Here is a 21,884-nt window from a genome sequence, read left to right as displayed (position 1 = left end):
GAACTGACACTGGTTAAGGACTGGTCTTGTCAGAGAATGTACATTCACAGCCACAGACTGTCAAATCTTCATCTTAATGTGCCTGACACTGCCTTGCTTTGGAATTTAACAACTAAATGTTTAACAAAGTCTAGTGATTGGGAACTGGCTACTGCAGTCTTACATGCTCATGCTTTGACATTTAATGTTGAAAATTCTTTTCTGCTGTTGTATTTTTATATTAACAAAACTACAATAAAGTGCTATCAACTAAATGTAATTTAAATTTGCAGTAATTTTAATGGAAGCACTGGTGTGTCATGGGCTTTAACCTGAAACATACAATTTTAAAGATTTTTTTTTAAAGTTTGAACCTAATAAACAGTAAATAAAAAATTTATTGACATATTTTACAGATGACACATAGAAAAATAACAATTTCTACATTTTAAATGATATAAATCTGTCATTCGCTCTGGTCTAATATGTTGAACATACTTGGAATCAAAGATAAGTGAGAAATATTGACCAACTTTAGGTCAAAATGCTTTTGTAGTTTGATATCTCAAGTTGATTGGTTGATGTTAAATGTGAAGAGATTCTGACATCACATGAAGTTTTTAATTACATTTGAAAACTTCTCATTTCCTAGAGCCTTTACAAACAGATTGGATATCATGATGCCTGAGATTAGCAGAATTTATAGGAACTAGTTAATATAAAAAAAAATAGTGATGATAAAAATACATTATAGTCTAAGTGATAATGAGAAGGTTGTTGTACTAAATAGTTCATTGAAGAATGATGGTGACAGGACATCATCATATTTTAGGAGCCAGATTGTTATTCCAATACAGGGGGGGTGAGATTACGATGGAGCATATTCAGCATGGATTTCTTCAATCTTCTACATCACTGTTGCACTTCACGTGCAAAAATGTTGTATTATAATCTGATGTGAAAGAACTAGCCTCTTTTTTTCTGTCTGTCCAAAAGATTAACTAGTGTAAATAAGGTGTAATATTGTAGCATATAGTTATTATTTAAAATTGTTACCCCTATCACAGAAATAAATGTTGTGCAGTTCAGAACTTTAAGTTCAGAATTTGTAGCCCTGTGGACGTCATTCCATATCGAACTGTCCAAGAATTGTTTCTCAGTCAGTCTCAGGATTCTTTGTTTCTTCTTGCTTCTTTCGCATTTGACAAAGGTTAGTTAGTTTATGTGAAAATGCCAAGTTCCACCAAGGCGGAGAGTCTACATTAAATTGCAGGTCTCACTATAATGACTGGGTAAGCCATTCAGAGATTGAATGAAAACATGGACACACTACATACGATGGGACCTTGCCTTCTAAAGTATTGTGGTGTTAATACTGACTTTCAGGTTGATAATGTTACTCTGCCTGCTGATCTCAGTGAGTTCGTACCTTGAATTAATGTGCTAGTATTCTCCCCAAGCACACACTATCTGGTACACCGTAATTGTGTGAGAGGAAAGACTATTTAAGTGTACCACTGTATAAGCCAAGGGGGTGAAGTACTGTTTCTTGTAATGCCCTCTCACAGTTTGAAGGTGATGCATAATAGATTTTATGCAGAAACTGGAATTTGTTGTGTATCTTTTGACTCTTGTGGTCCCTAAACAAGCTAGTAATAAATCTCATTGTTGTTCTATGAAAATGACTCTGTTAATCCAGCTTTGTAAAGGTTCCAAGCAGATGAACAGCAGGGCCTAATCACTGCTTGATGCATAAAAAGTTGCAGTTCAGAATATAGCTGTCATAGTTGTGTATTGGATATTTAAGCTGATTTCATGTCATAATCATTTCAAACTATTTTATATCATGACTGCACTATTTCACTATGTATACCCCTGATGGGTGTTGTCATAGATATCTCAGCTCTGTATTAGATAAATTGGCAACATAATGAAACTTACACTCAGATTCACTGGTAATGCTTCACTGACCAAGCTATCCAAGCACAACTAGTGACCCATCCTCATAGATTCACCTGCAAATAATCTCTCCTATTTTCTAAACTCATTAGAAGTTAAAAGCAATGACATTTTTGTACATTATTCTTTCTCCCAGGAGTGGTAGTTCAGCATAGTTGGAATGTGAGCTTCTGAAATTTGGAAGAAACAAGAGGGATACTGGTACAAGTGGGTCTGTGTGTATGGATTATGAATTGTATCTGCACAGGTCAGTTGCCAGGAAATGTCAAAATACTGCACATTCTTATACACTGTAAATTATGGAGTCTATGGTAAATTTATGATCATAAGAATAGGAGAAACTAATTGAATGACACCACTTTTACTCTATAAAAGAGCTCTTTTGCAGTAATACATAAAAGCTGTTTTATGCAGCTCCCATTATGCAAACAGAATTAAAATTTCCTGTTAATCAGTTTCTGACTTCATGTGATTTTTAAGTTATTACTGCATCACCTACAGTTACACTGCTGTGTTTTTGAATCAAAAGTGGGGGAAGGAAAAAAAAAATATTGAATACACTACTACTTGTAAAGTTTAGTGGTACAATTACATAATTATTGTTGTCATACTCATTTCTATTTATATTCTTTGTACTGATTGTTATATGCTATGTTCTACTCATTCCATACAACATGTCTACAATAAAAAAGTAAAATGATTGGCCAGATGAGAATATTGTAAGTTAGTGATCATAGAGAAATTTAAATTCCTGAGGAAGCTGTGTGGCATCTGCCTTTTCATTGCTGCTTTGTTAATATAAGAGGCTGGATTATTCAAATGAGTCTCATGGGTGTACATAAAATCTGTCCTAGTGGATGCTAGGACTTTTTGTATGCAGATAAAGCCTAAATTTGTTTTCATTGTTTAGTGTGAAAATTTGTTGCCTTTTAGTATTCTTCCAATAGCAGCTGTACTGATGTGTTAAGTTCACAACCACAAAGACCAGGCAGATCTCATATACTGATTGACGGGGGCCGACAAGCTTTGTGGAGGGTAATTTTTACAAAAATTGTGTGAAATCAGGGAAGGAATCATTCGTGAGTTCCAAAGTGCTACCAGCGGTCCAACTAGCACAATGACTTTGCATAATGAGTGAAAAAGGATGGGGTGCAGTGGTCGTACGGCTCCTCATAAGGCAGACATTCCTGTAGTCAGTGCTAAATGATGCTTGAAGTGATGTAGAGAGCAATGCTATTAGACAGTGGATGACGAAATGAGTGATTTGGAGTGATGGGTCATGCTATACGCTGTGGCAGTCTAGCGGAAGTGTTTGGGTTTGATGGATGCCTGGACAACATTTCCTACATCATAAACCAGCATCTCTGGGACAGTGATAAAATCACTATCTTTGTTGTTTCAGCTCTAGAGTAAGAACGGAGTGCTATTTCTGCAGATGCATTCAGACACCTCATTGAGTATCCCAAGCAGTATTAAAAGCATAACAGCAGTGATGGGTGGAACATCCCAAAGTAATCTCTGCTATTAGACATGCAGATACTTTCGACCAAATAGTGTATTGATCACTGATAGTTACTATTAAGTTTTTGCAAAATATTTTGAAGATTTTTAGTCATATTTATGCCTGTTGAGCTGTGGATGATGTTTGGTGCATGTTTCTTGAACTTCTGTGCTGCAGGTTTGTTTCAAAATAATATAATTATTCCCTAGATACCTGTCCTAATAGAAACTATAAACATTATTATGAAAGGAAGTTGTTCCGGGTTTGCTTATGGCGCCATCTGCAGCTGACTGAACAGCTTCAAAGATTTGAGTGGTGTGGTTTGCGGAGTGTGTGTGAGGAATCACCCACCTGAAGGAAACTTAATTGAAGTGTGTGTTGGGAAGGGTGTTTGAATACCGAAGAGATGACCAAAATGTCTGAAGTATTAGTATGTGATACCAGAAAATGTAAACCAGTCTTCAGGATAAAAATTATACATATGATGGGTAGCACATTGTTCATATTGTCTATCGTTTGTAAATACTGAAACAAGCCCCAAGCAGATGCAGATAGCCATTTATAATTTTTACTTATTTTGGCAACTCAAAACCATACTGGAGAAATAATTTTCATAACCTGTTTTTCTGTTGATGCATTTTCTAAATTTCATTATTAAAGATATTTTCATGTACCATTGGCACATGCTGGGCAGACAACTGTGTATTCATATAAATGCAGTCAGTATGCTCTGAACAAATATTAGTGATGCATTTGACAGTAAACGTTCTTTCTATAACTGGAGTACCAAAGTGAATAATACACTGTCGCTAAGTTACTTTTTGCTTATGTCACTCGTATCTGAAACATAAGTCTTTGCTAATCCATGTGTAACCTGATTGTAACATTCTCGACTAGGTGTAATGCTGTGCTGCTTCAAATGAAAAACATTATTTACACACAGTGCGTAAATCAGAAAAATCATTGGTCCAGTACTTTATACTTTATACCACTATAAACTTTGATCTGCATAGACTCCAAAACTGTGTTGTGGTCATATAAAGATTTTAAAATATGTTTTGATGTATTTAGTTTGTCATCTCTCAGGACTTTTCAAGCATACTCAAGTGTCTTGCAAATTAACTTCTTGTACATATTTGTATGTTTCTCAAACCACATTATTGGTCATCTGACAATTGATAAAATAATCTTCAGTACATTGCTAGATGTTTCATGATGATTTTTGAAGGATATCTATTATGTTGCCAAAAGCAAACCATTTCTTACTTTCAACATGTGTACTCAGCATTTGTGGCAACTGAGGTGCAGAAATGGTTTGTCAATGAGCTCATGCTTAATTTTTCAGGAGGCGCAGTCAACTGATCGGGATAGTGGAAATGGAGGTGTTTCAGCATATGTCAGAAACTTGTTTCAGAGCTTGGTCCCTGGTGAATCCTTCAGAAGGTTATACAATCGATCTTCCATGAATTCGTTTTCTGATTTCCATTCATTTTTGTCTAAGGTCAGTGACACAGCAGGTTTACGTATTGATGGGAGTGTCGCTTCAGGAAAGCTTTACTAAACCAGTGCCTAACCAGCAAAGAATGGCTACTAACTCTGTTTCTTCACTTTATATGCCCTAGAATTTAGAAAGCTTTTCCCTAATTGATTTGTGCAGTGAAATGTGAGGTATGTTCTTAGCATGCTCATGGCAGGTGTTCTTAAGAAACCTTGTGTAAATAATTCTAAGAATCTAAGGAATCTGAAACTTCTAAAAGGTGTGGAATGGGGTGCTCCTATTTTCTTGGCATAAAATGTTGAAGTTATTATTGTTGCAACCTCATAACTTGGGCCATTAATCCTATTTCAAGTGTTCATTAGTTTATCATCTGTGAATAGATGTAGTCTGGTCTTAGAATATCAGCAATTATGGATTGCTGTGTTACATATCCCTCAGTGGAGATATAAACCACTATTTTGGTGTCTGAAAGGCAATAGAAGTAAATATTTTCATCAATTGGAAACTTTTATGATCGCCACAAATCTGGAACATATGTATGACATATGACAGTCATGTATATATGCAATTGTACAAACGGAAAAAGAAGTTCCTTAGCAGTGTATGGTTTGCTATGATACTCATCTTCCATGGTGAACTGTTCTGATATTCTAAACAGTGTGTGCTGGCCTTCTGTAAAGCAATCTCTAGAGTCTTTCCATCTTATTAGTTGCTGCCTGATATTTCTTATCTTTAATGTGGAACTACCAGGGGGGATTTATGGTGCACCTTCATTAAAGTTCAGAAAATAAGTTTTTCTTCGGGAATTGTCTGTGTGGTGTATGGCTTGTATTATAATTTAATGTTTCACATTTTGTGTATTTATAAATTGCTAAGTGAAGTCATATGTTTTTTGAGCTAACATTTTTGTTGTACTGTGATGGAAGTTATGAAAATTACTTTTTCTTAACAAAATAAATTAGTTATGAAATTGTTTAAATGTAGTAATTTTTATTTTTGCAAAGACAGGTTTTGTTTTCTCTCTTAAGGGGGGAGAGAGAGAGAAAAAAGGAAATTGAGAATGACTGTGAAACATAATGTAAAGCAGAATAATCCAAAATTTAGATGAAGATGCTCAAAAGAAATGTGTAAGAAAGTATCTGACATTCTACTGTCCACCGAAGAAACTGAGCTTGAATGTATGAGGGATGTAAAAATTTTGGGTTTGCTGCTCCTTGCTCTTGTGTGCTTCAGTTTAATGGGAAATACAAGTGTTACTATGTTTCAGCAAGAAAAGGAAATATCTTTCTTGATGATATTGTAATAACAAATTTTGCCATCTACAGGTGGAAGAGATTCGGGAGATGATAGACAAGATACAAGCCAATGTGGAAGAAGTGAAGAAAAAACACAGTGCCATCCTCTCAGCTCCTCAGACTGATGAGAGTAAGTACTCAAAATCATTATGCTAAAATAAGCTCTGGGGGTGTGCATACGACTTCTCTCCTTACACAGAGAGAATTTAAATACAACAGATGTTGCCAAATATTTTCTTCAGGATTTTCAGTTGTTTCTCTCATGGACATTACTGGTTTCAAACAAATTTAGTCATCCTCAGGCATGTGCCTGAAATTAGTTTAGTGTAACAATGCAAAGGAAGGAAGAAAGATTAATGCATATATGTACTCATCATGCCAAAGTTAGGGAATCCTGTGTTAGTTAAAAGATAAAAATCGCAGAAATGTTGCAGGGTATCGTAGTTAGTTAGTATTACTTCCAGTTTAAATTTGAATGAGATATCAGTTCATTCATATGTGGTCTTACAGCAACACTCAACTAATTAGTATAAAGTTTGCAAAAGCTAACATTTTCTATTAGCGTCATCCTCTTATGCTGCTTCAAAATATTTGGTATGTGTAATGTCACATGAAGGCTTGTTGTCTCGTGCTGAAAGATTGAAAGATGCTATAAGCTTCATTGTGTACTGTAACAGTGTGGAAAATCACCAGTATGCAGTTGTAAACTATGTCGAAGACGAACAACCGATTTTGTTTCTTTAAATTGGGAAAGCTACAAAACATTTCATATTATTGGTCAGCATTTCATAGCCCAAAGTGGCTTTTGGGCTAATAAATGCTGACCAATAATATGAAATGAAAGCACAAGGCATTTATAAAAATGGCCTCATAGATTAGTGTGGATTTGAAACATCATATACACTTTGAGATGAGAGATCATCATGAAAGCAAGTTATTTATGTGACGAGAAGAGATTGCTAACACTGGCATGACAGTTGCATCTCAGCAAAAACATAATTATCATACAGTGCAAAAAAAATCTGTACAGAATTGACAATGCAGAATGTAGAGGCATAATTGAAGAGCGTGTATGTGATTCTTTAATTTTTTTCATAGCATATTTAATGTCGGCTGGAGATTGCCTGGAAACATTCAAAGTACAATTCATTGTCCACAGAGGCAGGTGGTCACTTAGTAAACTCTTTTTGATCATTTCTTATCCATTGTTCTTCAGTCTGCAGTGTTTACCAAATGAAAATAACAGAAGAGAGGGGGAAGATTTGAAGAAAGGCTTTGCAGGTCACCAGGAATTGATACACTATCACAAGTTTTTCACAGCAATAATCAGTGTTTTGCGTGGGAAATTCCCCATGAAAGTAGTAGCTTTTTCGTAAAGCCTGAACTGTAAATATTTGTGAGAAAGTATGTTGCAAGGCTAGTCAGTATACTCATTGGTTAGTCTTACCTTGTTCAAAGACAATACTGTAAATTGTTTCATATATACTCATTAGTGAGCAGGTGGTTGTGGACATGACCCCAGCTGCAAGTGTATATTTTGATTAAAATAACTTTGTGATTAACATTTCATGAGTCAAGTGGTAGCTGACAGGGGTTAGCCTACTGCAGCTCGTTCTCGGGGCCCCCCATGGTTGCTGTCACCTTCTACAGGCACAAGCAGCAGTGGGTTTCCAGGGAATACAGGCTCCTCAGGGTGTGGGATGGAACTAGATTGGACCTGGCTGCGTCAGATAAGTTTTCCTGGTGTGCACAATACGGTCTATCACACAATCTTGTGGTATGTTGTGTATGAGTTGGCAACTCCACTCCCCACTACAGATGTGTCAATCACAAAGTTATTTTAATCGAAGCAGCATTTTTTCTGCTGCATTTTCACAACTTCCTTTGCAGTTGACAGAAATTGGAAGACTTTGGCTATGTATCATTGCTTTCAAATAACACATAAATGCATTAACACTCCTTGTAGAACATTACATGTAATACCATTCATTTGTGAGAACTGACATTCATATTGTATAAATATGTGTAGTTATGCGAATCTGTCTAATGAGAATGCAGTTTGTGACACAAAACATGTTGACATGTGACACCAGACCTACATTATATTCTGTTGTTAGCTACACTCATTTTCATCAGCAGCAGGTCACTTTAACTCCTCAATAAGGTGTCATCGATAAAAAAACTTGGAAATAATAGTGAATAGGAGGAAAATATTGCTGCACTAGATAACATCTGCCTTTGTGATGGCTCTTATTTTACAGGAAAGAAAGTGAAGTAATAGATGTACTGATATATAGTCTGTTGCACTATAGGGACATAAGAACAATGTAACAACAAACCACGAATCTTGCAGACATGATAATTATGATGAAAAATTAAATAATAGCCAATGAAATTGTTTTTGAAGAAAAAGAACTTCTACATATTCACACTGGCAGCTGAAAGCTTGGGTTGGTTGCTAAAACAAATTCTTGGTTGCAATTGGAATGTGAAGAAGAGATAGTCATTAGTCAGTAGCCCTGTAAACAGGATAAGTGTCTTCCTCTATTACAGTTAGAACTTACATGTAGCCCTCAGTGTTCATTGTTGTTGTCTGTTCTTCTGTATGCCTCATATTGACATTGAGAAACCGGCCCACATCTCTTAGCCATTCTCAGATTGCACCTTCAGTAAAAATAGTGAACAAGTATAGAACTCGGATGCACTATGTAGGGCATAAATGAGAATATAAAGGATCAGAGAACTTGGTTTTTTATCATTAGTATACCTTTTTATCACTTCATGTAATATAAATGATGGTTTCTGTATGTATGTATGTGTTTTTATGGCAATTTCTAGAATATTGTACAGAGTTCTAGTCCCTAAATTTTCAGATAAATGTCATCAGGCATAACATCAGTTGGGCTATCGACCCTGCAATCTATGGATTTGACATTAATATTAGTCACTTTTGATAAAGGTAACCCCCATCCTGCTGCCTCCTTGGCCTTTAATAGCAGCATTTTTGACCAGGTAGTAAGTTATACGTTCAACAAGTGTGATTGATACTGTTCCTGACCATTCAGAGACATGTAGAAATGTCTCGAAATTTTAATCTGGTTATCATTGTGGGATTTCAAATTTTACAAGCTATTTCCATCAGAACCTGTTCTCACATGAAAATGATACATTGAATTAATATCTGGCCCTGGTTGACACTAGCATTCTGATGTATACGGAGGATGTTTTCAGCAGTGTCACACATTAAAATATGTAGTACAGAATTTGTAGCAACACAAGACTTGAAAGTGAAATTATTGTGGGCCACTAACACGGTAAGAGCGAAGAGATCTGTGCACTTGAGCAACATGAGAAGTTCCAGCAGCAAACATCAGGCATCTCATTGTTAATGGATAAGTGGCGTAATGTTGGAAGTTCAGGTCGTAGTGTTGCCGCTGGCTGTCATGCCTACAACGTCTTGTAACTTTGTATGGTGCAGGGATAGTATAGTGACTGATGATATTACCGTGATGACATACCATATGGTGGGAGACACCAACCCAACTGCAGTGGCATCCCCTGGTGTCACGTACCCATTTTGGGCGTGCCTATAAATATTGTTGTTATTTTCGATACTAATAACCCCATAAGACTTAATTATTTTTGTAACCATTTTTGAAAGTTGTTAGAACATTTCAGAGCTTAATTGTATGTGGTTGCTGTTGCAATTTTTTAAATACATCTTTCAGAGCAGCATACTACATTTCACAACAAATGAACAAGTCAGTGAAGTTGCTCAGATTCTTATAGAAAGAGGCAGCAGGCACAAAATGGAAACAAAGATAATGCAGAGTACTTTCGTCTGGTTTTGTTCAGCACATTAAAGAGCTGAGAAGCGAAAACTGATAAGCAAGCTCAGTTCCCGAGAACTTTGTGGATCTCATATTGCCCCTTAATGGGGCAAATCCTCCAGGGATTGACACTCTGGATGACAAAGCAACCTGGATGAACAAAACACATTAACTGATAGCAGAATCATTGCTTGCTGCAGATTTTTATTACTTTATGGCGCGCAGTGATACATGAAAATGAAGGCTGAAGGGATGACACAGCACTTAAAGGACGTGGATGAGTGAATCTGGGAATGCCAAAAAAAGCTCAGTCAAACTGTCTGAGTACCAGAGCGTACAGAAGCAGGTGGAACCATACAAAGCAGGATGACTTCACATTCTTAATAAGTGGGCTGCAATAAATTGACCCATGTGACGGTACCCAGGTACCTACAGTCCAAACACATGCCCCTTAGTCTACAGTCTATTAGTGCATCAAAACAAAAATGTCGCCAGAAATGCAAGAAACCATGACAGGAATACAGCTTATGCCTGTGGGTTTCTAACCCCTTGGATCAAACTCCTTGACCTGAACATAAGCAACAGGGCTCCTCCCGCACTAAAAGTAGTTATTTCTTTGCTGTGAAACCTGCCCTGATAGTCGAGCAAGTTAAAATGCGGTGCTTCCGGGATATGGATTAAATATCGTGGTGGCTTAACAAGGGCCAGTGAGCCAGCGAGCCTTGATGTGGTATTTTATGCGCTTTCCTTCATCCGACTAAGTGCATACTGGGTTGGTACCCAGATCAAGCCTTAGCTGTAAGATTTGCAAACATTCAGAAAATGTACTCGCCCTTGAGGATAACAGATGCAGATATATGGGGTAAACAAACTCCTTCCCAGAGGGGAAGTTAGTGCAAGGAAGGGCAATCGGCACCCTCTGCTGCTAATAATGCCAAATCTGAAGTAACATGTCGGCCCCTGAAGATATGGAATGAGGCTAGGAAAAGATGATTTGTTTGTTAACTGTTAACACATTTTAATCCACCTTTAATGTTACTAAATCTTATTCCTGCGAAGAAATAAGTGGGAAGGATGAGTTTGCTTCATCAGTTCTTCAAATCTCTGCACAAGTTTGGAAATAGCAGCTCATATCTCCATTTAATTGTGATCTTTGTTTTGTATTTATGACCACCATTATAGGAAAATGTACATCACAGAAGTAATATGTTGAAAAGGTATCAAAGCTCATGGTGACTTGTGGATACAGATGTTTCATCAAAATCCAAAACTTAAGCAGTGATGATGAAACCTTCTTGGATTTCAAATTGGCTCTGAGGATAAGTGTTTGTAAATTGCTCTCATTGTTCAGTGGTAAGTAATGTGGAAGATCTGTACTGAAAAGATCTTTGATGCTGTTGTATTGATCAGATTCTTTCTAGAAATTACCCACTTCAGAAAGATGTCATTGAGTTAAATTAAATTGTCTACAAACACAGGCTTCAATTCTTCACTCTTCTAAAGCCACATGAAGAGCAGGGGAAATGTAATGGACTTTATCATCCATCTTTTTCTTGTGCTATAGTGGTTTCTGAAGGTTGAAATTTTGTCTGACAATTGCAAAATATTGGTCTGTGTACATTGGAGGGATGCATTCAATGAATTGAGTTTTTCAAAGATGCCACAAAGACATGCAGGCTTAAATACATTTACTATCGATGAACTTCCCGAAATTCAAATGTTGTCTTGAACAAGGGAAGAGGAAAAGTTCATTCCTGAGTTCATAAACACTTTTCAAGCTGTTCCTACATGAAAGCCAGCTGGAGTTACTTTAATAAATTAGGGAAATGTGCCCAGATTTGTTGAAAACACCTTGTCTTGATGGCAGACTTTTAATGAAGTTTGCTTGCTACTTGGATCATTGATAGAATAACCTCATGAAGGACAACAGGGCTCCTGCTTTTTGATACCAGAACTTCTTAGTGAATAAAGCAGTGTGTCCAGGTAGAATGAGAAGACTTGTTACGAATTTAAGCTTGCAGTCCGGCTTAGCTTCCAGCCCCTCTAAGACCTCCCTCTGTACACAACATGTGTACAATTTTCCCCGTAGTTCTTTTCATCAACGAAAGAATGCTGTGTTTGAGAGGTCTGTTGCTTCTGTTCCAAGACTTATTTTGCTTTAGAAAAGATCTTCATGAAATTTGTCATGAGTAAACTGCACATAACTAATTAAATGTGCATAACTGTGGTAATCTGTAGCTTTGTCAAACAGAACAGCAAAATCCCCATTACTGCAGAGTTTTTCGACTAATTGATAGGGAGTATTAAATCGCTTATAGTGTTTCCTGACAAAGACGCACTTGCCAGTTGCTGGGAAGCTGACCCACTTATTGTAATGGATATGGTAACATGTCCAGAGCAGCTGGGCGGGTGGTATACATCAGTAACCGGCTGCCGACTAGCTGGTAACGTAGTTCTGCACATAGGGCAACTCAGAAATGAGAAACTGCAAGATGCCATGTGCGAGGGTGGGAGAGAGGGAGTATTGTCTGTCACACTCTGACATCTCTTGGTTACACTCGGCTTGTTGATCACAGATTCGAGCTCAGAGGAAGATGTGGTTCTCTACTAGTATTACACAGGAACAAGAAAACGGAGAAAATTATGGATTCATCCGAATATCCAAAGAAATATAAACTGTAGAATGTATGTAACAGCCAAGGATGTGTAACAAATGGATTAGAAATTTGTAACTTTTTACAGAATGACTAATCATTGTGACAGTGATTTGGTGCAGCTGATTTTTAGCGCTGAAACACATCATTATTTTTAATTTGAAAACCCATATATCTTGAGTTATATATACGGAAATGTGGTGGTGGTTCGTGCTCATTAAATAATTTGCATATGTACGCTACTGTGTTTACAGGTATCGGAGATTCGTGGCCTTTCACTGTTTGTTTCCACTTGACAATGTAATTTCACATGAGCCAACGGCCTTGCCGCAGTGGTGACATGGGTTGCCATCAGATCACCGAAGTTAAGTGCTGTCGGGCTGGGTTAGCACTTAGATTGGTGATCATCCGGTCTGCCTAGCACTGCTGGCAAGCAGGCTGCACTCATTCCTTGTGAGCCCAACTGAGGAGATACTTGATTGGGAAGTAGCGGCTCCAGTCATGAAACCTGACAATGGCCAGTAGAACTGTGTGTTGACCATATGCCCCTCCATCTCGAGATCCAGTGATGCCTGTTGGCAGAGAATTACATCGTGGTGGGTGGTACAATGGGCCTCTTCGGACGTAGTTCATTTTTTTGTACATTTGCTTCCATTGATAGACCGGTAATTGTATTTTAAACAATATATGTGCAGTATACGACACAAGTAAAACAAAATTCTTTTCCTACTTCACACCCCGCTTTCCCTGCCAAGTCTCTCCTGTAGTAATCAGGAAGCTTGTTGTTGTAGGAAATGGGATGCTCCCGACATCCCGTGTAAAGCATAATGTTAACAAACTATGCATTCACCTTCAAATTAAACCAATACAGAGCCGTGTTCGAGGACACTTTGCAACTCAGGTCACTTCATAACACGGGCACAGTCACTGACAACTGGTTAGCAACGCGTTGCAAGCGATTGACGAGGGAGTCACTGTGCAGTCGTACTGTGTGTGGAGCCTGTTTAACTACACATGAAGTGATTAGCTGCCAGCTAATTACGAAATCACGTCGGCAGTAAGTTGCTTTTGAGTCGCCCCGTGTATGGAGTACCATAAGGCCGGACGCTGCTGGGACCCACAACACAGTTTGGAACCCCTGGCAGCATAACGTGCCTTTCCAAGCGGCAGACATTATGTTGGGTGGGTGTTCAGAATTTAACATATGTGTGGGTGTTCCGAGCAATTCCGTTAATGTCCGGACACAGAGCTGATGCAGCAAGACCACATGATCAACTTTTAAGGCATGAAGCTTACAAATCCTTTCACTTCCTGAAAGATAATGCCTATCTGAATCTATGTTTGGTGGTGAACGGATTTCTTGCAGGTGAAGATATTTTCCGCATTGACAAGACAGCAAGGTCTCCTCATTTGAATCCATGAATGTCATTCTGACCATCAGCAGTGAGTAGCAGATTCTTTCAGATCTACTTCCTTCTAAGAAATGGAGTTCTTGGCCCAGTTCAGAGATAAAACAGCATTGCTGCCAAACTTTCAGCAGCCTGTAGGCGTGTCCAAAAGAAACAGATACTGTGGGAATTTCGACCGATTGGTGGGAGAGGGGGACGTGCTCGGGTAGTCCATGCAATTGTCCTACCACAGTGCCAAGGTGGTGTCGGTGACGGACGCATCTACCTAGTAAGCAGGAGACCTGCTGAACACAACCAACGATTTTGGTATTGTGGAAGAGTATTTGCATTATTGTTATTCCTTACACTTACATTTATACCCCCGAAACAATGTTACAGTATATGGCGGGATCTACATGAGGTGCTACTACCATTTTTCCTCATTTTTGTTGTGCTCACGATGGGGCGCGGGGAAGAACTACTGTTAATATGCTTCGGTCTTTCTCTTCCTCGTCTTTGTGGTCACTTGGCGAAATTTATGTGGAAGTAATGTGTCTCCTGATCCTTCATGTACGATACTTTGTCGGTATTTTAGCAGTAAACTTCTGTGATGCACACCTCTCTTGTGACGTCTGCCACTGGAATATCACTAGCATCTCCGTGACACTTTTGCACTTGTTAACAAACACACAACAAAATGCGCTGCATTTTTTGCAACCCCCCTTCCCCCCCCCCACCCCCACCCCCACCCTCTCTCTCTCTCTCTCTCTCTCTCTCTCTCTCTCTCTCTCTCTCTTTTGTGTGTGTGTGTGTGTGTGTGTGTGTGTGTGTGTGTGTGTGTGTGTGTGTGTGTGTGTGTGTGTGTCGGAGCATGGTGAAAGTGAAAATTTCCACAGGACTCGTACTAGAAAACATACTGGGCAAAACTAAAAAATCAATTGTATGTGGTTTCATAAGCCATCTCTTCCGTGATGACTTGCATTTCCTAAGGATTCTTCTAATGAATCTCTGTGTATATTCTTTTTGTACACCCCACCACTTAATCCTTGGAATGATAGATCGTCAGTTTTATGATAGAATAATAATGGCTCTTTCCACCTATTTGTGCATGAATTTATGTTGAGATTAAACTGAGGTCTTTCCAACAAGCCATTAATTTATGTTAATTGTGATTCATAGCAGTATTGCTAGTTGTACTGTTGAACAGTTGTTGTTACCCACATTGTGTAGGGGTTGACTGAATGCTATGGAGGAGCTCTACAATGCCGCCATGCTGAGCTTTTCCTGTAATCACACAACCACATCACAATAAGTTTACATCTGTACATAAGTGCCTACACTAAGAGACACAGCATCCATCCATGTTACAGTTACTGCATGTTGAAGACTTTTTCTTCGTTTTGAATACATTTTCACATTAACAAAGGTATATATAAAATCTCCGTGAATAGCCTCCGAAATTTTGTCGTTGGCCTTAGGGTTCACATTGCGTATTTCGTGGGCGCTAATGGCGGTAGTGATTTGCCGTAAATTGTCAAACATTTCTGTTTAAGATGCTGTTGTATCCCTAGTGTGCTGCGATCCAAGCTTCAGCTTTCTCTGTAAATTTCAGACGACATGTTCAAGAAGTATGATAGTTTCTTCACTATGCCCACCATCTAAACACAGGTGTAGATATGGGCAGTTGATATGACAACCGCTCTAAATTAAATTTACACTCGACGGAATGAAATGTCTAACACTTGAAGGGCATTTCAGATGGCAGTGCTCACACAGGGCATCAACGGGGACAGCAACATTCAGCTCTCTCGTGAAGAATCTTTTGATGGTAAAGTTCACGTTTAGGGGAGGGGGGGGGGGGTATAGGTACAGTGACAACACTGTCTTTTTATAACATAAAAAGTTAATCTGATTTTGCTGCACTCACAATTTCCCACTCTTGTGTCATCTTGGTCTTTATTCTGTTTCACATTGTTTTCATGACACACTGTTCTTTTCTGTATGGATTTAAATATTTTTTTCCATTGAGTGTTCATCTGCAAGCAAAGAAAGATTTCAGATTTACAATACAGTGGCAGAGAAAAAGCCTGCAGTGTGCATATATAATGAATGAGATGTTTTGGATGTAATGTGGTAACTGGAAAGAAAATAAAACAATCACTTAGGTAATGAAGCCATATGCATTGCTTTATAAATATTAAGTTTGTATTTGCAAGGGTGAGCAGATAAGTTTGGTAAATAAACAAAGGACAAATGTTTGTTTCATTAACAACTCACCTTACTTCTCGACATACTGTCTTTTGAGGGTTATACATATAGTCCAGCGATCTTTCAGGTTCTACATCCCATCGGAAAAATAGGTTGTGCCTGACTCTGCAAAAATTTAACAGCAACTATCACGTCCTCATTTGATAAAAATTTCTTCGCAGCATGCCAAAGTTTCAAGAAAGAAGTCACTCGCAGTTAAGTTTATTGAATAGAATGGATTAGTAACCAATTCAATCCTTTTTTATGTACTTTCGCCATTGGTATAACTGATATACCTCTACATCTATAATCTGCAAGCAACTGTGAGGAGGATGGCAGAGGGTACAGCCCACTAACAGTTATTAGTGTTTCTTTCTGTTCCATTCACATGTGGAGTGAAGGAAGATTGTTTGTTTGAATGCCTCTGTGTGTGCAGTAATTATTCCAGTCTTATCCCCATGATCCCTGTGTGAGTGATACATAGGGGATTGCAGTATATTCCTAGAGAATAACTGTTTAAAGCCGGTTCTTTAAATTTTGTTGATAAACGTAGGATCTATGCCAAGGACGTGGTTTGATGGTGCCTAAGTGTTCCAGCTGCTGAACAACATATCCTAAATTGTCTATCCATTGGAATATGGTAGTGGTTGCGTATCTTGTCGCTAAGGTATTTTTCGTGAGGGTCCTGTGAATCACTTGTGTATTTGTCCACTATGGGAGATCTAAGACATTTAGTTCTGATGAGCCTGAAGTACTTTAATATTAGTGTTGTCGGTCGTCCCCCTTTGCTGCCCTGCATTATGGAAGGGTAAGCTGTACTGTCGCCTTGAAGAGTTTTAGCTTCATTTCCGTGTTGAGATTTTTGCCGAGAAAGATAAGCATCAGGACATTTAACATTTTTAATGTCGTCTTTTTTTCTTCTTAATGTTTGTTTTGAAGATAAGTCCTTTGCCGAGCCATACACAGAGGTACTTAGAGAGTCTTCCAGGGTGTCTTGTCTTCTTTGATCAAAAAGTTCACGACCAGTATCGGCAGTTTCTTTGTAAATGACTGCTGCAGTTTTGTTTAAAGTCAGTTCAGTTGTCTCTGCATGCGCGCAGTCAGCTGCAATATAATAGGACTTGTGGTTAAGAAAGCCACGTCATCGGCCTAAAGACTCGTGGACGTATTGTTCCAATGGCACGCCGTTAATATAAATATTAAACAATAGCGGCAAGACAGAGCCCTGGCGGATGCCAGCGATGGGATCTTTCGTGCCGCAAGTCTTCCGTTCAAGGTTAAGGAAGAGTTGTCGGTCGTGTAGGAAGCGGAACCTATCCAAAATGTTCACATAAGTCCTGAATTGATGTATTGGTAAGAAGCTTCTCCAGCAGGTTAAGGCTCCAAACTCGACATAAGCTTTTTCTGTATCCACGAAGAAGAGTTTAGAGTTGGACCTTTTAAAATTGTACTGGATAAATTCAGTGATCCGAATGAGCTGAAGTGCCGCAGTCAACTTGGCCTGCAACCTAAACTGCTCTTGGCGTATGATGTTGTATTGTTTCAGTTGAGCGGTGACCCTGTTAAGGAGCTTCACTCCAGTTCTTTTCCCATAGTAGGCAATAAGCTTATCGGGCGATAGATGCTGCTTGGGAATGATCTTTCCCAGGCTTCTGAATTGGGATAACATGAGCTATCTTTCACGTGTCCAGCAACTTGACTGTGACGTCGCCTTCCATTCAGTTAATGCCCCAATGAATCGGCGTTGAGTTAATTGTAAATCGACGCGCCTGTGGTAACAGCGAGCGATGGTGGCCTTTCGCCAGTGCGTCCACACACACACACACACACACACACACACACACACACAGGGTGAGGGAGGGGAGGGGGGGGGGAGAGAGAGAGAGAGAGAGAGAGAGAGAGAGAGAGAGAGACTGGCAGGCGCCTTGGCGGCGCCACGGCTGGCCCACTTGCCGCAGGAATTTACTGTCTGCTAATTGAAAGCGAAGCGCGAGCGACCCGTAAACAGCAGACAGCCGCCGCGGTGGCGGCGATCGCATGTCGCAGCCCACTGATGGCGGCATTTAATTTTCCCCGCGACGCTTCGCTCGCTTTCTGTGTGGGCGGACGTTGGCCGGGCTGGGGCGGGCTGCCAAGTAATTTGGAGGCGCCCTCGTAACTCGCAGCGGCTGCGGCCGCAGAAATAATTGCGGCGCTCCGTTCCTCTTGACCCGCCGCGGCGCCGCCACGGGTGGGCAGGGCGGCGGCGGCGAGGGCTGGGCAAGAGTGATAGCTACCGCCCCACTGACTCACTGCCGAAGGCGCGCTGCACTCACTGCGGGCGGTCGCCAACCCCACGCAGATTAGAGAAGGTCGAAGAACGGTCCACTCTAACACAAATTCCGCCACTTGCCCTTGAGGTAGAAGACCGCAGACATACGAGGGTCGTTAAAACAATGTGCCCCTCCATATTTTTTACAGCGCCACATAAACTAGTGTGCAAAACTTCGAAATGAAAGGAACACACGCATGAGGTATCACTATTCGATCAAACTTAGACCTTACATTGAAATAACGGCTGCAGTATGCTGAGATGACAAAAGTTATGAGATACCTCCTAATGTCGACCTTCTTTTATTATGCGCCATGCAGCAACTCGACGTCGCATGGACTCAACAATTCGTTGGAAACCCCTACAGAAATACTGAGCCATGCAGCCTCTGTGGCCGTCAATAATTGCGAATGTGTTTCCAGTGCACGATTTTGTGCACGAACTAACCTCTCGATTATGACCCATAGATGTTCGATTAGATTCATGTCGTGCGATCTGGCTGGCCACACCATTCGCTCAAATTGTCCAGAATATTATAAAAGGCAATTGCGAACAATTGTGGTTCCGTGACATATCAAATTGTCATGCACAAAAATTCTGTCGTTTGGAAACATGAAGTCCATGAATCGCAGCAAATGGTTTCAGATAGCCGAACATAACCATTAACAGTCAGTGATCTGTTCAGTTGGACCGGAGGACCTAATGAACCCCATGTAAACACAGCCAACACCATTATGGAGCCGCCATCAGCTTACACCGTGGATTAACAACTTAGGTCCATTGCTTCATAGGATCTCCGCCACACTCGAACCGTACGATAAGCTTACCCACTGAAGTCTGTACTCAACCGACCAGGCGACGGTTTTCCAGTGGTCTACAGTCCAGCCCAGCCCAGGAGAGGCGCTGCAGGCGATGTCATGCTGCTAACAAAGGCACTCGCATTGCCTTTGGGCCCATTAACGCCAAATTTCACCACAGTATCGTAACGCATACGTTCCTCGTACGTCCTACATTGATTTCTGTCGTTTCACGCAATGTTGCTTGTCTGTTATCATTGACAATTCTAAGCAAACGTCGCTGCTTTCAGTCGTTAAGTGAAAGCCGTCGGCCACTGCCTTGTTCGTGGCGAGAGGTAATGACTGAAATTTGGTACGCCCGGCACACTCTTGACATTGTGGATTTCGGAATATTGAACTCCCTAACAAATTCCAAAATGGAATGTCCTTAGCGTCTAGCCCAACTACAATTCTACGTTCAAAGTCTGATAATTCCCGTCGGCGGCCATAACCACCTTGGAAACCTTCTCACATGAATCATCTGAGTACTAATGAAATCTCCACCAATGCTTGTTAACAATATTACCATATTCCCAAGAACAAGCAGCTTTCACTCAGTTAATACTTGGCAGAAATCAAACCTGCATTTGGATCGGACTCACCTAACTGTTGTGCAGAAAGGTGTGCAGTATACTGCCGTAGCCGCGCGAAGTTACTTTGAGTGTGTAAGCTGAGGCACCGATGACCTTGGTCCCATAGAACTTACCACAAATTTCCAAATATACTGCTGCATCCATTTTCAGTAAGCTACCACTAGAATTTAAAAATTGTAGCAGTACCCACGCGCTTTCAAATCGGAACTGAAGAGTTTCTTCATGGGCCACTCCTATTCTGTCGAAGAGTTCCTTGAAAAATTAAGTTGATTCTTGTTGTATTGATGATTGCGTTGACTTAAACTTATGGGTTGGCTTTTTTCGGGTTCTTAAATATTTTATTTTTATCTGTTATTACTTTTATGCTGTAATTTCATGTACTGACACGTTCCACGACCTTGGAGATTTACTCCTCAATTTGGTCCAACGGAACTCGACGTGTAAATAAATAGAATGCTCTACCACTTTCATACCTTATGTTAGCGATAGTATCGCCATCTGTATAACGTCGATATCGCTAGCCCATAAGTTTTGCCACACCAGTGTATAGTATAGAAGGTAACTGAAAGAAATACCCCATAAGATGAGTAGAAGTGACACTTTCATTCAAAGGCAATAATTACACTGCAGTGACCGCGATATGTGATCGTTTCCTGGACGTTTAAAAAGGATGGGACATGGTTGTCAACGGGGTGTGTGGTCACCATGGACGGCAGTTCATGCTCTGCAACGTGCTCCCATGCTGGATGCTAGGTTGGTAAGGAGTTGGTGGTAGGGCGTTCAGTTCCTCCACCAGCGTGGTCAACTGTTTAATGGTCGCTGGTGCACCTGGACGTGCTGCAGTACGTCTCCCCAACGCATCCCGCACGTGCTCTTCGGATTTGAGCTTTCGACCGTGCTCCACGAAGTGAGTTCGGCCTTCCTGGCAGCGATGTACTGCACGCTCGACGAACAGCGCTCTGGCCCGCAGGTGGCAAAATTCGGGAGGCTCTACTAGTTTTACACCAGCCGCAAGGGTCCACTTGGTATTTTCATATTCGTTTTCGACGATAGTTTGTTGACAATAATACTAGAGACGACCAAATATCCTGAACAGTTTGAAAGTTGACATGTGGGTACAATGAAGCAACTATCGCATGTGCAGATTGGTGCCAACGAACAATTGAGATTTCTGTACTTTGCCCACAATGTTTCTACAAGGCTAGTTCAGAAACTAGATTTTGAAATGAAGAAAGAAATTCTTAAAACGTCTATTTGCGAAAAGTATTATGCATTCGCTCGTCCAGCAAAAACGTTCATGATACAGTCAAAATAAATCAATTGTAACGTGCTTATTTTCGCAGTACACTTCCCTGTTACAAATAGCTTCCAATTGTTAACAACTTACAATCGCAGCAATCACTTGATTTGAGAAAGGCGGACCGAAACTTGCCACATTATGCCGTGCTGCAAGAAAGCGCCGCGAAGCACGGGAATAAGTACACGGGCGGTAGGTAGCAGATAACGGCACAAGGAGCAGCCCGGACAACTGGCTAAGTCGGGAGAACGGGCAGGCCAGTCCATCCGCCAAATATCATCTCGTTCGGAGAGCTGCTCCCCACTCGTTTTTCGATGCGGTCACACATTGCCATCCATAAAAATGCAGTCAGGGCCACATTTATCGCAGAAGGGACGCACCCGGGAAGGTGTATAGTATCACAAGGTTGACCGTTGAGTGTACAGTGTTTTATGTTTGCTCATACGATAACAACTGGACCGCCAAAGCAATGATGTTCGCCATTGCCGGACGCACC

At 40.2% G+C, this 21,884-nt stretch overlaps 1 protein-coding gene across 4 annotated transcripts in view; it reads left to right on the top strand.

Annotated features, from left to right (window-relative positions):
- LOC126474370 (syntaxin-1A) overlaps positions 1–21,884 on the top strand; it is a 334,042-nt gene that overhangs the window by 1,241 nt on the left and 310,917 nt on the right. For 3 of the 4 annotated variants that reach the window (XM_050101840.1, XM_050101855.1, XM_050101848.1), the window contains exons 3-4: positions 4,785–4,940; positions 6,263–6,362. In XM_050101840.1, coding sequence (XP_049957797.1) covers positions 4,785–4,940; positions 6,263–6,362 — 256 coding nt within the window. The remainder of the gene's footprint in view (positions 1–4,784; positions 4,941–6,262; positions 6,363–21,884) is intronic. The other variant, XM_050101862.1, reaches the window with a different exon arrangement.

The sequence above is a fragment of the Schistocerca serialis genome, chromosome 1 (assembly GCF_023864345.2).
Source record: "Schistocerca serialis cubense isolate TAMUIC-IGC-003099 chromosome 1, iqSchSeri2.2, whole genome shotgun sequence".
NCBI classification, from domain to species: Eukaryota; Metazoa; Arthropoda; class Insecta; order Orthoptera; family Acrididae; genus Schistocerca; species Schistocerca serialis.
Note: the sequence above shows the minus strand (reverse complement) of the source record. Positions and strands in the feature narration are given on the sequence as shown.